At 43.4% G+C, this 14625-nt stretch overlaps 1 protein-coding gene across 2 annotated transcripts in view; it reads right to left on the bottom strand.

Annotated features, from left to right (window-relative positions):
- Positions 1–12117, bottom strand: part of LOC147437260 (Chaperone DnaJ-domain superfamily protein) — a 58271-nt gene extending 46154 nt beyond the window's left edge. The window contains exons 1-2 of one of the 2 annotated variants that reach the window (XM_086486840.1): positions 12004–12117; positions 11775–11892 (exon numbers count right to left, since the gene is read on the bottom strand). In XM_086486840.1, coding sequence (XP_086342966.1) covers positions 11775–11878 — 104 coding nt within the window. In that variant the 5' untranslated portion in view covers positions 11879–11892; positions 12004–12117. The other variant, XM_086486839.1, reaches the window with a different exon arrangement.
- Positions 12118–14625: the final 2508 nt, after the last annotated feature.

Genomic DNA, 14625 nt, shown 5'->3' with positions numbered 1-14625 from the left:
CATGCCGATGATCTGAAAAAACACAAGATAATGATGTTGATGCAAAAACGCTAGGGCTGATCTGGTGCAAAAATGCTGGTTGATCTGGTGCAAAAACGCTAGCTGATCTGATGTAAGGTGCAGCGGAAGTGCATGTTGAACTTTGCTCAGTGCTCCGGACTGTGCTCAAGGGTTCCTTTTACTTATGGAAGGGGGAGCCTTCCGTTCCTTTAGTGAGAGAGTGCAAATGATCACAAACAAAGTGGTAAACACTGTGAATGAAGGTACTGAGACTGAGAGATGGAGAGAAAAGAATACGACACCAGAATGTTGTCAAACCCTCCTCCGAAGGCCCCACTCTCTATGGCGAGAGCGGCCTACTATTGATTGCACAAATCTCTACAATGCAATGGACTTGCTGACGATGTCGACGACGATGAGTACGACGTCGAGACGGGTTGAAAACTGAAAACCCTAAGGGCTGAAATCTGCAAATCTTGTATCTGCTGAATTCTGACTCTATGTCCGTGACGACGGCGATGACGACGATGCAACGAAGACACACTGAAAACGCAGATGCTGAAATCTGCGAATAGCGGGCTGAATCTGCAAACTTTGGCCGATCTAACCGTGCGGCGAGGATCTGCTGCAGGAAGGTGAGATCTACGAGGTTTGGGGGACTATTCTGCGGTATCTATATGCTGAAAACTAAAAACACTGAAGCAAAGGCTGAAGTTGTCGCCAAGGAAGTGCAAAACGCTAGGTGATCTGCAACTCCAAAATCTGCAACTCCAAAAACGCTAGGGCTGATTCTGATCTGCTACAAAAACGCTATGGGATCTGCTGGGTCTTGCTATCGCCAGCCTGATCTGCAAATGCAAAACGCTGGGGCTGATCTACAATGCTGAAAAACACTGGTCCTTGTTGGCTGAAAACGTTAGGTTGCCTGCCGGGGTAGTCTTGTTGAGAAGGTGCTCTATTGGACACTTAGTCCCTGCTGCCTCTTCTGCCAGAAAACACTAGCACTAACTTTTCTTATATACCTGCTTTGTCAAATTGCCCTACCCAGTTTCCCAACAAAGTCACTTACTAATAATAAGTGAAAAATGGCTAAAATAGGGAAAATAGGTCCTGTGCACTGTAAAATGCTCCTAATGGGTTCTGATGGTAATCTGATGATCATGTTGTGTGCAACCAGAGGATATGCATCTACTCTAAGTGCTTGGACATGTACGGTCTGCGAACAGACTCACAAAAGTGCCAGAACACTTCCTAAGCTAAGTTAACTGAACTGAACCCAACCCAACCCAAACCTAGTCGTGAAGTAGCTTGTCCACGTACACATAGGGTTAAATGTGCACGTGACATCCCCTCCTTTTCAAAGTGAGGTACTAGTACCGAGCTGTATGGCGTCGAGGGAGGTCGCCAGCAGTGTCTAGAATCCTGGAAAGGACTCTTCGTTGGCCCAGTCTGGGGCGTGGGTCATGCAATACTTGAATTTCATAAAGGTCTACAACGCTTGCTTCTTTGGGCCGCGCCGAAAGCGACAGCCATCTGTGGCTCCTTCAATGCTTCAACTTCGTCTATAATCATGCATCTACCTTTGTCAAGAATCTCCGAGGATTAAAATTCTTGAAACCACTTCCAACACAAAAACATGAACATACCCATTCCCTGTAAAGTGACTGTAAAGTGACTGGCAAAATTCTAGTCTTCTTTAAAGACTGTGCATGCAATGTAGAGGAACAAAGAGACGGAGTGCCAAACTGTTCATCAAACACACGCAAACAATGGATTCGAAACTTGTCTTTCTGATCTAAATCTATCAACTGTGGCAATTCACAATAGAAATGTTGATGCTTGATACTCAATCCTTCTTGTGCTCTTTCGAATACTGTGTCATGCCAAGGAAGAGACATGGACTGTGAATTCCTTGGGTGCAAACATGTCATCTTTTCATGAGTAATCCGCATACATCCGTGCTCATTCATGAGTGAATCGTGTTCATCGTACCATATGGCATGCCTATGAAAAGGGGTCTCATAAGGACGATGACTAAAATACAGGAAACCATCACGAATGAAACACTCGAACAATGCATGCTGACTAATCATGCGCACACATAGCGTCACTAGACAAAGTATCAACTAAAACCATCATCCTTGTGAACAATCACATCTTTATCATGCAAATCATCATGCTTATCATTATCATGCAATTCATCATGCTCGTGAATAATCACATATTGATCATACAAATCATCATGCTTGTGAATAATCACATCTTGATCATGCAAATCATGTGTGTAGTGCTTTGGAGAAGACAAGACTGAGAGAGTCTCCTTCTCCCGATTCTTTTCAACCTGTGCCTGCACATTAGAAAATAGTAGGACCAACTATTGCATGTGTTGGTCTCTCTGTGCTCGTCTATCTTCGGCCGCCAAGCGCGCTTGCTCGCACTCACGCTCTAAGGATGCCATTCTTTCTTCGTGTCCATCATCGTCTTGACCAAATCCTCCATAGGATTTGGTGCAATCCTTGGCATAGATGGGGAGGGGGGAGGGTCAGAAAAACCTCCTGGTGGGGAAAAATCTTCTTCGCCACTTCCATGCTTGTCACGTGCACATCTAACCCTATGTGTACAAGCTACTTCATGACAAGGGTTCAATTCAGTTCAGTGAGCCTAGCTTAGGAAGTGTTCTGACACTTTTGTGAGTCTGTTCGCAGACTGTGCATGACCAGACACTTACAGTAGATGCATATCCTCTGGTTGCACACAGCATGATCATCATATTACCATCAGAACCCATCAAGAGCATTTTTACAGTGTACAGACCTATTTTGTCTATTTTAGCCATTTTTCACTTATTATTATTAAGTGACTTTTGTTGGGAACTGGATAGGGCAATTTAGCAAGCCAAGTATATAAGAAACCCTAGCGCTAGCACTTTCTAGTAGAAGAGGCAACAGGAACCAAGTGTTCACTAGGCACCTTCTCAGCAAGACACCCCCCCCCCCCCCCCCCTCGGCAGTCAACCTTGTGTTTTCAGCCACAGACCAAAGATCAGCCTAGCATTTTTCATCAAGGACAGCCCTAGACTTTGCAGACAGCAGATCAAGTTTCGCGTTAGCAGATTGCATTAGTAGAAGCCTAGCGTTTTTGCACCAATCCCCAATTCAGCCCTAGTGTTTTTTTAGCAGCACAACAGTCCAGCTTTTTGCAGTTCCTCGGCGATAGAACCAAGATTAGCATCAGCATTTTCAGCATTCAGACACCGTACCGCAGCCCCCAAACCTCGCAGATCTCACCTTCCCGCACTAGATCCTCCCCGCACGGTCAGATCCACCGAAGTTTGCAGTTTCAGCCCGGAAACGCAGATTTCAACATCTGCGTTTTCAGCGCGTCCTCGTTGCATCGTCGTCACACTGACATAGAGTTAGAATTCAGCAGATACAAGATTTGCAGATTTCAGCCATTAGCGTTCTCAGATTTCAGCCTGTCTCGTCGTCGTCCTCATCGTCGTCGACATTGTCGACAAGTCCAAAGCATTTAGAGATTTGTGCAATCAATAGTAGACTGCCCTCGCCATAGAGAGCGGGACCTTCGAAGGAGGGTTTGACAACATTCAAGTGTCGTATTCTTCTCTCTCAGTCTCAGTACCTTCATTCACAGTGTTAGCCACTTTGTTTGTGATCATTTGCACTCTCTCACTAAAGGAACGGAAGGCTCTCCCTTCCGAAAGTAAAAGGAACCTTGAGCACAGTTCGGAGCACTCATCTTGAGCAAAGTTCAACATTCACATCCGTTGCACCTTACAGGTATCAGAGCTTTGGCAGTGTTCGGTATCACTCAAGGAAAGAACCACAAGAATTTCTTTTTGCTTGTTGCGATCTCACGTAACCCATGTCCTCTTGGGCGTGTCGATTCCTAATCGTGTTTTTGAAGAGTGACAGGGAACCCAAGAAAGAAGGGCTTGTCCAGCCTCCCCTTGTTCCTCTTTTCACTCATTGAGAGCGGACCGTGCACTTAGCGGCCGGCCAATCAACGTGAGGTTGGAAAAAGCAACCTTGGTGTGAGCGCAAGGCCGCTAAGGGGTGCGCCCGCGGAAAAGAGACGAGCTCGGGTAAGAGAATCTAACACAGATTGCAAGCGAAAGAAGAACCTCAAGAATTCAAGACCCTCAAGAACTCAAGAACCCAAGTCCCTCGTGAACTTAAGAACCCAAGACTTTAGTGTATGGTCATTACCCGAAGCGGAATGGATACTTCGCATGAAGGTGATGAGCATGGCAGTGGCGAAGAAGAATTTTCCCCACCAGGAGCTTTTTCCGACCCTCCCCCTTCCCCATCTACGCCAAGGATTGCACCAAATCCTATGGTGGCTTTGGTCAAGACGATGATGGACAGGAAGAAGTTACAACAAGAAGCGCAACGCGCCGCCTTGGAGCGCGAGCGTGAAGAAAGAAAAGAAGAAAGAAAGGTAGCATTTGATTGTGAACATAAAGAAAGAATGGCAACCATAAGCCGCATTGGTTCTACTATTTTCTAATGTGCAGGCGCAGATCGCAAAGAATCAGGAGAAGGAGACTCTCTCAATCTTTTCTTCTCCAAAGCACGATACACATGATTTGCATGATAATGATAAGCGAGATGATAAGCATGATGATTTGCATGATCAAGATGTGATTATTCACGAGCATGATGATTTGCATGATCCATATGTGATTATTCACGAGCATGATGAATTGCAAGATAAAGATGTGATTGTTCACTAGGATGATGGTTTAGTTGATACTTTGTCTAGTGACGATACCTCATTGTAGATTCAATCGATCACGAAGAACCAATCTTGGCTTTCGAGTCGAGGTCCAAAGAACCCCACAGGAAGTATTTTGTGTTCGAATGATTAGTCAACACGCATTGTTCTAGTGTTTCAATCGTGATGCTTTCCTGTATTTTAGTCACCGTCTTCATGTGATCCCTTTTCATAGGCAAGAGCACGGATGTATACGGATTACTCATGAAAAGATGAAATGTTTGCACCCAAGGAATTCACAGTCCATGTCTCTTCCTTGGCATGTCACAATATCCGAAAAAGCACAAGAAGGATTGAGCATCAAGCATTGGCATTTCCATTGTGTTTTGCCACAGTTGATTGATTTAGACCAGAAAGACAAGTTTCAATTCCATTGTTTGCATGTGTTTGATGAACGGTTTGGCACTCCATCTATATGTTCATCTACATTGCATGCACAGTCTTTAAAGAAGATTAGAATTTTTCCAATCACCTTACATAAAATGGGTATGTTCATGTTTTTCTGTTGAAAGTGGTTTCAGGAATTTTCATCCTGGGAGATCCTTGAAGAAGGTAGACGCATGACTATAGACGAAGTTGAAGCATTAAAGGAGCCACAAATGACTTTGTGTCGCTTTCGGTGCGGCCAAAAGAAGCAAGCGTTGCAGACCTTTATGAAGTTCAAGCATCGCATGACCCACGCATCAGAGTGGGCCGACGAAGAGTCCTTTCCAGGATTCCAGACGCTGTCGGCGATCTCCCTCGACGCCATACAGTTCGGTACCAGTACCTCACTTTCAAAAGGAGGGGATCTCATGTGCACATCTAACCCTATGTGTACGTGGACAAGCTACTTCATGACAAGGGTTCAATTCAATTCAGTCAGCCAAGCTTAGAAAGTGTTCTTGCACTTTTGTGAGTCTGTTTGCAGACCGTGCATGACCAGACACTTACAGTAGATGCATATCCTCTGGTTGCACACAGCATGATCATCAGATTACCATCAGAACCCATCAGGAGCATTTTTACAGTGCACAGACCTAATTTCCCTATTTTAGCCATTTTTCACTTATTATTATTAAGTGACTTTTGTTGGGAACTGGGTAGGGCAATTTAGCAAGCCAAGTATATAAGAAACCCTAGCGCTAGCACTTTCTAGCAGAAGAGGCAACAGGAACCAAGTGCTTAGCAAGCACCTTCTCAGCAAGGACCCCCCCCCTCGGGCAGTCAACCTTGTGTTTTCAGCCACAGACCAAAGATCAGCCTAACGTTTTTCATCAAGGACAGCCCTGGAGTTTGCACACATCAGATCAAGTTTGGCGTTAGCAGATTGCATCAGCAGAAGCCTAGCGTTTTTGCAGCAGACCCCAGTTCAACCCTTGCATTTTTGGAGCAGCACAGCAGCCCAGCGTTTTGCAGTTCCTCGGCGATAGAACCAAGATTAGCATCAGGGGTTTCAGTTTTCAGCATTCAGACACCGTACCGCAGCCCCCAAACCTCGCAGACCTCACCTTCTCGTAGCAGATCCTCGCCGCACGCTCAGATCCACCGAAGTTTGCAGTTTCAGTTGGGAAAACGCAGATTTCAGCATCTGCGTTTTCAGCGCATCGTCGTTGCATCGTCGTCACCGACATAGAGTCGGAATTCAACAGATACAAGATTTGCAGATTTCAGCCATTAGCGTTTTCAGATTTCAGCCCGTCTCGCCGTCGTCCTCATCGTCGTCGACATGGTCGGCAAGTCCAAAGCATTGTAGAGATTTGTGCAATCAATAGTAGATCGCTCTCGCCATAGAGAGTGGGGCCTTCGGAGGAGGGTTTGACAAATTCTGGTGTCGTGTTCTTCTCTCTCTCTCTCTCAGTCTCAGTACCTTCATTCACAGTGTTTGCCACTTTGTTTGTGATCATTTGCTTTTTCTCACTATAGGAACGGAAGGCTCTCCCTTCCGTAAGTAAAAGGAACCTTGAGCACAGTTCGAAGCACTCATCTTGAGCAAAGTTCAACATCCACATCCCCTGCACCTTACAATGCTCATCACCTCCATGCGAAGTATCCATTCCGCTTCGGGTGATGACCATACATTGAAGTCTTGGGTTCTTAAGTTCACGAGGAACTTGGGTTCTTGTGGGTCTTGGGTTCTTGGGTTCTTGAGTCCTTGAGTTCTTGAGTTCTTGAGGTTCTTCTTAGCTTGCAATCTATGTTAGAGAAGGATCTTCTCTTACCCAAGCTCTTCTCTTTCCCGCGGGCGCACCACTTGGCGGCCTTGCGCTCACACCAAGGTTGCTTTTTCCCACCTCACGTCGATTGACCAGCCGCTAAGTGCACGGTCCGCTCTCAACGAGTGAAAAGAGAAAAAGGGGAGGCTGAACAAGCCCTTCTTTCTTGGGTTTTGTCACAAACGGGAGCGCATAACAATATAAAATACATTCGGATAAATAGGATTTATCACTTATACTGAAGCCAGAGGATATAGAGAGAAATAAATAGAGAGAGAGAGAGTGAGAAGATCGACACAGTACTGGGACCAGAAGATGGGTTGGTCCCCCCCCGTAATAGTATCTTTATCACTGAGGAGAAGTCTATACAAGCACTTGAACCGAACGTATTACCATGTTCGTTCTAGAATAAGACTTGATGGTTCCTGGAAGCCTCAGCTTCCAATTCCTAGGGCAAAACCCTATTCCAAAGAACTTCCGTTCCTTATTCCAATTCCTCGAGAATCAAGGTTCTCGCCTCTGGATCTCACCTTCCAGACTCAGGGCATGGCATCCCTGCAACTCTTTTCTAACTCTCTTTCCAGAGTCCTCTTCCCGCAGAACAACTCTGCTTTCCCGGACACGAAGTCCTTACTTGGGAATCCCAACTTTCGGATCACAACTTGAGAGACTACCTCTCTCCGATCCGTGGATCTACATCCCAAACTCGGGTACGAAACCCTTGGGCTGATCTGGCTCTAGTTCCTCATAGCGCTTTTCTCCTGCAGAGGCTCATGCCTTCCTCTGCTCCTACTCCCTCACGAAGAGGAAGTACACCTACAATCAAATACTCAAAGATCAGAACATGAAAATCGTTACCTTCAAAGTCTCGACGATCGAAACGCAACTCGATTCTCGAAAAGCAATTCCCCAGAAGAGATCTCTCCATAGAAAATCCTCTCTTCCAATCCTACACACAAAAGAGGTGTGTTCTCGGATTCCTTCTCGTAAATCAGCCCCGTCTACGACGTTTATGGGCTGAAAACAGAGAAAAACAACAACTTGTCGCGATGGAAACACGCTTCGTAGGCACTTCTTCGCGAGGGAACTCACTCACTGGGTCTTGGCGACATCTGGTACACTTGGGGCAGCCATGGACATCACCGGCAACGTCTTCTTTACGGCTGAAATCTGCAGCAGTATCTCCTCCTTGCAAAGATTGGTCCTCCTCTCTGAGTGAGGGCATGTGATGCTTTATAGCTCCTAGCCACGGGCACGAATAGCTGCTCGCGTAGAGATCGTGGTCATTTTTTTTATTATTATTATTAATTTTTTTATTTTTTTATTTTTTTTTTCATTCTGCCAGAAAAAGAGAGAGAGAAAACGCTGGCTGATCTGTTGCCTTATTTATAAGATGGCTGCCCACTTATTAAGTGGGCGGCCGGCGTATTTTAAAAATAGTCTGAACCTGCCCAAAAACTCAATAAAACCTTATAAGTTAAAAACAATGCTTTCACAGCACTTCCCAGGCGTCCCTGGATGCAATCACATGCACAGTTGCAATGCAGACATAGACTTCCTCGCGGGAAAGTATCTGCTTTCCCGAAAAGCAATCCCGCTTTCTCAGAAAGCATCTATTTTTCCTCAAAGTTTCCTCTGAACCCATCTTCATTCAAGTGCTTGCCTTTCCTTGTGCACAATTCTAACACAGTTCGGAATTTCCTCTCACCTATGGATATTCCCTTTCAGATGCACCCGTCACCCACCTTGTGACGCATCAGGAATACCCATCACCTAGTCACTTCCTACTGAACTTACGGTACAATTTCCTTCACGATGCTCTATGTCACCCATCCTATGACGCATTAGAGATGTCCGTTCCCGGATGGTCGGATACTTCTTTCCGATGCTCCCTGTCACCCATCCGATATGACGCATCAGAAGTACCCGTTCCTGGTGGCCTTACAGATATTCCCGTTCTCAGTACTCCCGTCATTACTTTGAATGACGCACTAGGAATACTCTGTACTCGGATGCCTCCAGTGAGAAAAGCCCTCTCACTTAAAATTCCAATAATTCATTTAGAATTATTTTTCCTTGGTGTTCCAAGCGAGAAAACCCTCTCACTTATAAATCCAATAATTCATTTAGAATTTTTTTTCTGTAAGATAAAGCCAATTTAGCAACAGGTTTCCTGTCACTCTTCAAATCACGATTAGGAATCGACACAACCAAGTGGACTTGGGTTACGTGCAACCACCACAAGCAAAAAAAATTCTTGTGGTTCTTTCCTTGAGTGATACAGAACACTACCAAAGCTCTGATACCAATGTAAGGTGCAGCGGAAGTGAATGTTGAACTTTGCTCAAGATGAGTGCTCCAAACTGTGCTCAAGGGTTCCTTTTACTTATGGAAGGCAGAGCCTTCCGTTCCTTTAGTGAGAGACTGCAAATGATCACAAACAAAGTGGTGAACACTGTGAATGAAGGTACTGAGACTGAGAGCGAGAGAGAAAAGAGTACGACACCAGAATGTTGTCAAACCCTCCTTCGAAGGCCCCACTCTCTATGGCGCGAGTGGTCTACTATTGATTGCACAAATCTCTACAATGCAATGGACTTGCTGACCATGTCGACGACGATGAGTACGACGATGAGAAGCGTTGAAAAATGAAAACGCTAAGAGCTGAAATCTGCAAATCTTGTATCTGTTGAATTCTTACTCTATGCCGGTGACGACGGCGATGACGACGATGCAACGATGGCGCGCTAAAAACGCAGATGCTGAAATCTGCAAATAGCGGGCTGAATCTGCAAACTTTGGCTGATCTAATCGTGCGGCGAGGATCTGCTGCGGGAAGGTGAGATCTGCGAGGTTTGGGGGACTATTCTGCGGTGTCTATATGCTGAAAATTGAAAACACTGAAGCAAAGGTTGGATCTGTCGCCAAGGGACTGCAAAACGCTAGGTGCTCTGCAACTCCAAAAACGCTAGGGCTGATTCTGATATGCTGCAAAAACGCTATGGGATCTGCTAGGTCCTGCTATCGCCAAGCTAATCTGCAAATGCAAAATGCTGGGGCTGATCTGCAATGCTGAAAAACGCTGGTCCTTGTTGGCTGAAAACGTTAGGTTGCCTGCCGGGGTAGTCTTGTTGAGAAGGTGCTCTGTTGGACACTTGTTCCCTGCTGCCTCTTCTACCAGAAAACACTAGCGCTATATATACCTGCTTAGTCAAATTGCCCTACCTAGTTTCCCAACAAAGTCACTTATTAATAATAAGTGAAAAATGGCTAAAATAGGGAAAATAGCTCCTGTGCACTGTAAAATGCTCCTGATGGGTTATGATGGTAATCTGATGATCATGTTGTGTGCAACCAGAGGATATGCATCTACACTTAAGTACCTGGACATGCATGGTCTGCGAACAGACTCACAAAAGTGCCAAAACACTTCCTAAGCTAACTGAATTGAACCCTAGTCATGAAGTAGCTTGTCCATGTACACATAGGGTTAGATGTGCACGTGACATCTGATGCAAAAACACTAGCTGATCTGGTGCAAAAACGTTGGCAGATCTGATCTGATGCAAACACTCTAGGGCTAATTTGCTGATGCTGAAGGTGTTGGTGATGGAAACGGTGATGGATGCTGAGGGAAAACGCTAGGGTACTGGGTATTGGATACTGACCTTCTCATCTTCTGATGCTCCCAATGGGGACTAAGGGGTTGCTTATATAGGTTCCATTTACGTACATTCCATTTACATAATCAAACGCAAATACCACATCGACAGCGGTGTGGGGGGCCCTTGAGAGACCCCATCGGGTGTCATTCCATTTACGCAATCTAATGCAAATACCACATCGACAGCGGTGTGGGGAGGCCTTGAGAGGATTCGTTGGGACCCCATCGGCTCTCTCTCTCTCTCTCTCTCTCTCTCTCTCTCTCTCTCTCTCTCTCTCTCTCACACATTCTTTCTTTATAAAGGCCCTCATTCGTGCTAAGTAGCACACATTCAAGCAAGGAAAGAAGTAAAGATTTGTGGAAGTGTAAAGTCTAGATCTTCACCATTTCAATTCCGCTGCACCTGACAAATGACTCTACTATGCAAGTTAGGGTATGCAACTATGACCTTCCTGATCATGCACGTCCTTCTAGAGGCTCACAAATTGCTAGGCTAGATCCTAAGCTAACTAAGACTCAAAATCGTTAAAGACCCCTGAGAAGAATGCTTTTTGGGTCTTTTTCAATAACAACTATGTGCAACATTTTATCTCTATTCACCATGTGTAAGGTTCCTTTGAGGCTTAGAAGATGTACAAAGAATAAAAGTCACAAATGACTTCCTCATATAAAAATTGTTAAAGAGCCTTGAGAAGAATGCTTTTTGGGTCTTTTTCGGCAACAATTATGTGCTAGAAGCCATTTATGATCCCAAACTTGTTGACCATCCCAAGATCATCTTGAGTTGGAACTCCCAATTTCTAAAGTACATTGGTGTTTTCTGTTTATCCTAGAATTGTTGTACATCCATCACTGTTTAACCAAAGTGTTTAGAGCTGAAAAGATGCGTGGCCCCAAATATCTCATGGACCCAATGAGCTAATTGACGGGAATTGCTTGCTATATTTGCATTTTCCACACAAAAAAAAGTGTTGATCTGCTGCACGGCACTTTTAATCTCAATGACTAAAGTGGACAATGTTCTATGAACAGCTCAATGTCTGGTTCTTGGGCATGGTGTTCGAGATCCTCTCTCTCTCTCTCTCTCTCTCTCTCTCTCTCTCTCTCAAATAAAAAGATACCCGAGAAGGTCATAGCAGTTGGCATCGTCGCAGTAGATGGCCTCACTGCTTTTCAGACAGGCAAGGAATGCCAATGCCAGTATAAACATTGTTGCCGAACCCATCGCTGCTTGCGTCGCTGCTTGGAATGTCAAACAATTAGTTCAAACACTCCCAAGTGTATCCTGAAGTGCTAATAACACGAGCTGCATTTGTAAGAGCCCCTCACGACGGGATTGCGCCCACTCACCCAGCTAGTGCAAGCGAGACGGGGAAAAAAAAACATTCACAGGGCCTTCAAAAGGCAAAAAGGCGAATTAGCTATTGAGGGGTCTTGAGAGTTCAAAATCAAAGCTCATACTGATCTCCGAGAGAGAGAGAGAGAGAGAGAGAGGGTATTGTTTAAAAGAAATCTTTTATGTAGTCCTTTATGTAAAGTTGTGGAAGTAGTTTACTTCTTAAGCAGTGGTAGAAAGAAAACGGGGCTTAGTGTGTTTTTAATCGGTTAGATTTGTAAAATACTGGCTAGATTATGAGATGGCCTTGACAAACACCTGTAAATATTTACAAGTTTTAATGTAAAAACCGACAAATCTTTAATATTTTGACCTAAAAACCAAAAGACTTTCAAGTGTGCCCTTAATTTCTTTGGTTAGGAAAAATGCTTTTGGTAAGCCTTGTTCTAAAGTTTAAAACAATTTGTGGTTTTTTTTTTTAAATCAAAAGTTTTAAAATTTTTATTATGTACAAACTTCAAATTATCTGCCGCACCCTTTCCAAAATAAAGTAAATGTAGCGTTGGGAAAGATCATGTGAAAGGCTTTCTCTTCAATGCTTTCAAGACTTTTAAGACTCCTTTAAGGGACACTTGTCAAACACCAAGATTTGGACGATCTTCATCCATATGGATACTAAGGCCTTTAGAGGCCAAAAAAGAGCCCCTCATGACTAAAAGTATGGAAGAGAGAGAGCAAGAAAGCGCATGCGGGGGGGTTATATTTAGTGTGTGATAGAAAGTGTGAGAATAAAGCTGACTGATATCAATTAACTATTGGCTCATGTAAACGAATGTATCTTAAGTCAATGCTAGAAATGTGACATGTAGTATTGTCCATGTGCATGTTGGGCGATAATGAAATAGCAAGATACATATTATAGCAATGGCAACTTTGACAGTAAAGTACTTTGATCTAATACTTTCTATCAATCCAATTTTGTTTGCGGTTCACATGAAAAGGAATCGATGATGATTTGAGAAGCAGTTGGCTAGAAAACCAATGTTGCTGCCTATGTTCTTGTTCGATGGTTTCCACATTATGCAATGTAGAACTTGGTTAAATAGGCCTTGGACTATAATGCCTCCACTTGTGAATGACTGTTCAAGTACCTTCTCTTGCAAAACTGCAGTATTGCAATTTGTACACTACACTCTCAAATTTTGTGGTTGTTAGAGGAGGCGAAGTGATATTGGTTTACCCATCTTCATAAGTCATGTAAAGAGTACATCAAACATAAGAGTCATAGATTCCAACAAGACATGAATTATGGTAAAACCACATAGCAATAAGAGCTTGGGTAACTCGAACATGAGATGGACTTGCAAGCAAACATAGGCTCCAACAGAATGTAGCATCCAACAAAAACCACCTAGCATCAAAAGGGCTAGCATGCGAGATGTGCTTGAAAACAAAAGCTTGCACATCCTACATTTGGCATAAACAACTCTTCCTCTAAACTTACAAATTCTGAATACATGGTGAAAACTTGTCTACTTATCACCAAACTTAAGAGGATGGAACATTGCAACCAGTAGTCAATATCTTCAAATAAAAAACAGAACAAATTCTAGAAATATTATACATAAATGCACTAGTTTGAGCAGAGAAAGGGAAGGAAAAATTGCATAATTTTTTATAGCACATCTCCAAGTCATGTTGATGACGAGGGAAATTGACTCAAAGACTATCACAGACCCTTCTTATCTTCATATCCTTACACATGAATGCAATTCCAATTTATATCGTTCACATTCAATCCCAGAAGTGAGATCCCCAATAGTGCATCAAGGGTCTTTACATCCAAACATAGGTGCTTATCGATTCTAGTGGTGTTCTGTTTGAAAAACCGTCACTCACATGTGACAACACCTTAAAAGGAATATCAAGCAATCCCATTCTTATCCTTTGCTAGAATACTCTTATAAGAAATATTATGTACATAATCTTTTTGTGGTCATCTTGATGCTCCACACTTTGTATCATCCATAAACTCCTTAAGGTAGATAGTGCCAATTCCAAAATTTTACTACAAGAATTTCCTTCTCAATAAAGTTACAATAACATCATTTTAAATATTGATAGAAGACGGGTCAATAATGTTTTTCTAAAAGTAGTTACTCACCATGTTCATATCATGTAGAATATTTTCCAGCATGTGAGTGCAAAAGAGAACTTTATATATTTTTTATTTGTTATACCAAGAAGGTGCACCATCTTGCCACATACGAATCACCTGAGTCAATCTTGCCATAACATTACCTCTTTGCAAGCCATTTGACCTCATTTATTTGAAATACTTCAAGAACCTACAAACTATTGTAAAAAATCTTGAAACTTTGTTGTACTAAACATTGTTAGCAATCTAATCAATGTATGAAAGGTAGTCAAAGTGCTTTGCATCAAGAATGGCAATGACTTCACTATGTGCAATGCAAAGTATGCTTAAAAGTTGTTGAATTTAATGCTTTGTATTATCTACCAAACCGTCGTGGTATCCAAGCATAGAGCTATCTCCATCAATTGCAATTCCACTAACGTTTTCCATAACCTTTTTCCTTCATAAGTAAAAAGGAAAATACATACAATCATTTTTT

The sequence above is a fragment of the Adiantum capillus-veneris genome, chromosome 17, assembly GCF_014529385.1.
Source record: "Adiantum capillus-veneris isolate H3 chromosome 17, ASM1452938v2, whole genome shotgun sequence".
Taxonomy (NCBI): Eukaryota; Viridiplantae; Streptophyta; class Polypodiopsida; order Polypodiales; family Pteridaceae; genus Adiantum; species Adiantum capillus-veneris.
The sequence above is the reverse complement of the archived record's forward strand: the minus strand, read 5'-3'. Positions and strand labels throughout refer to the sequence as shown.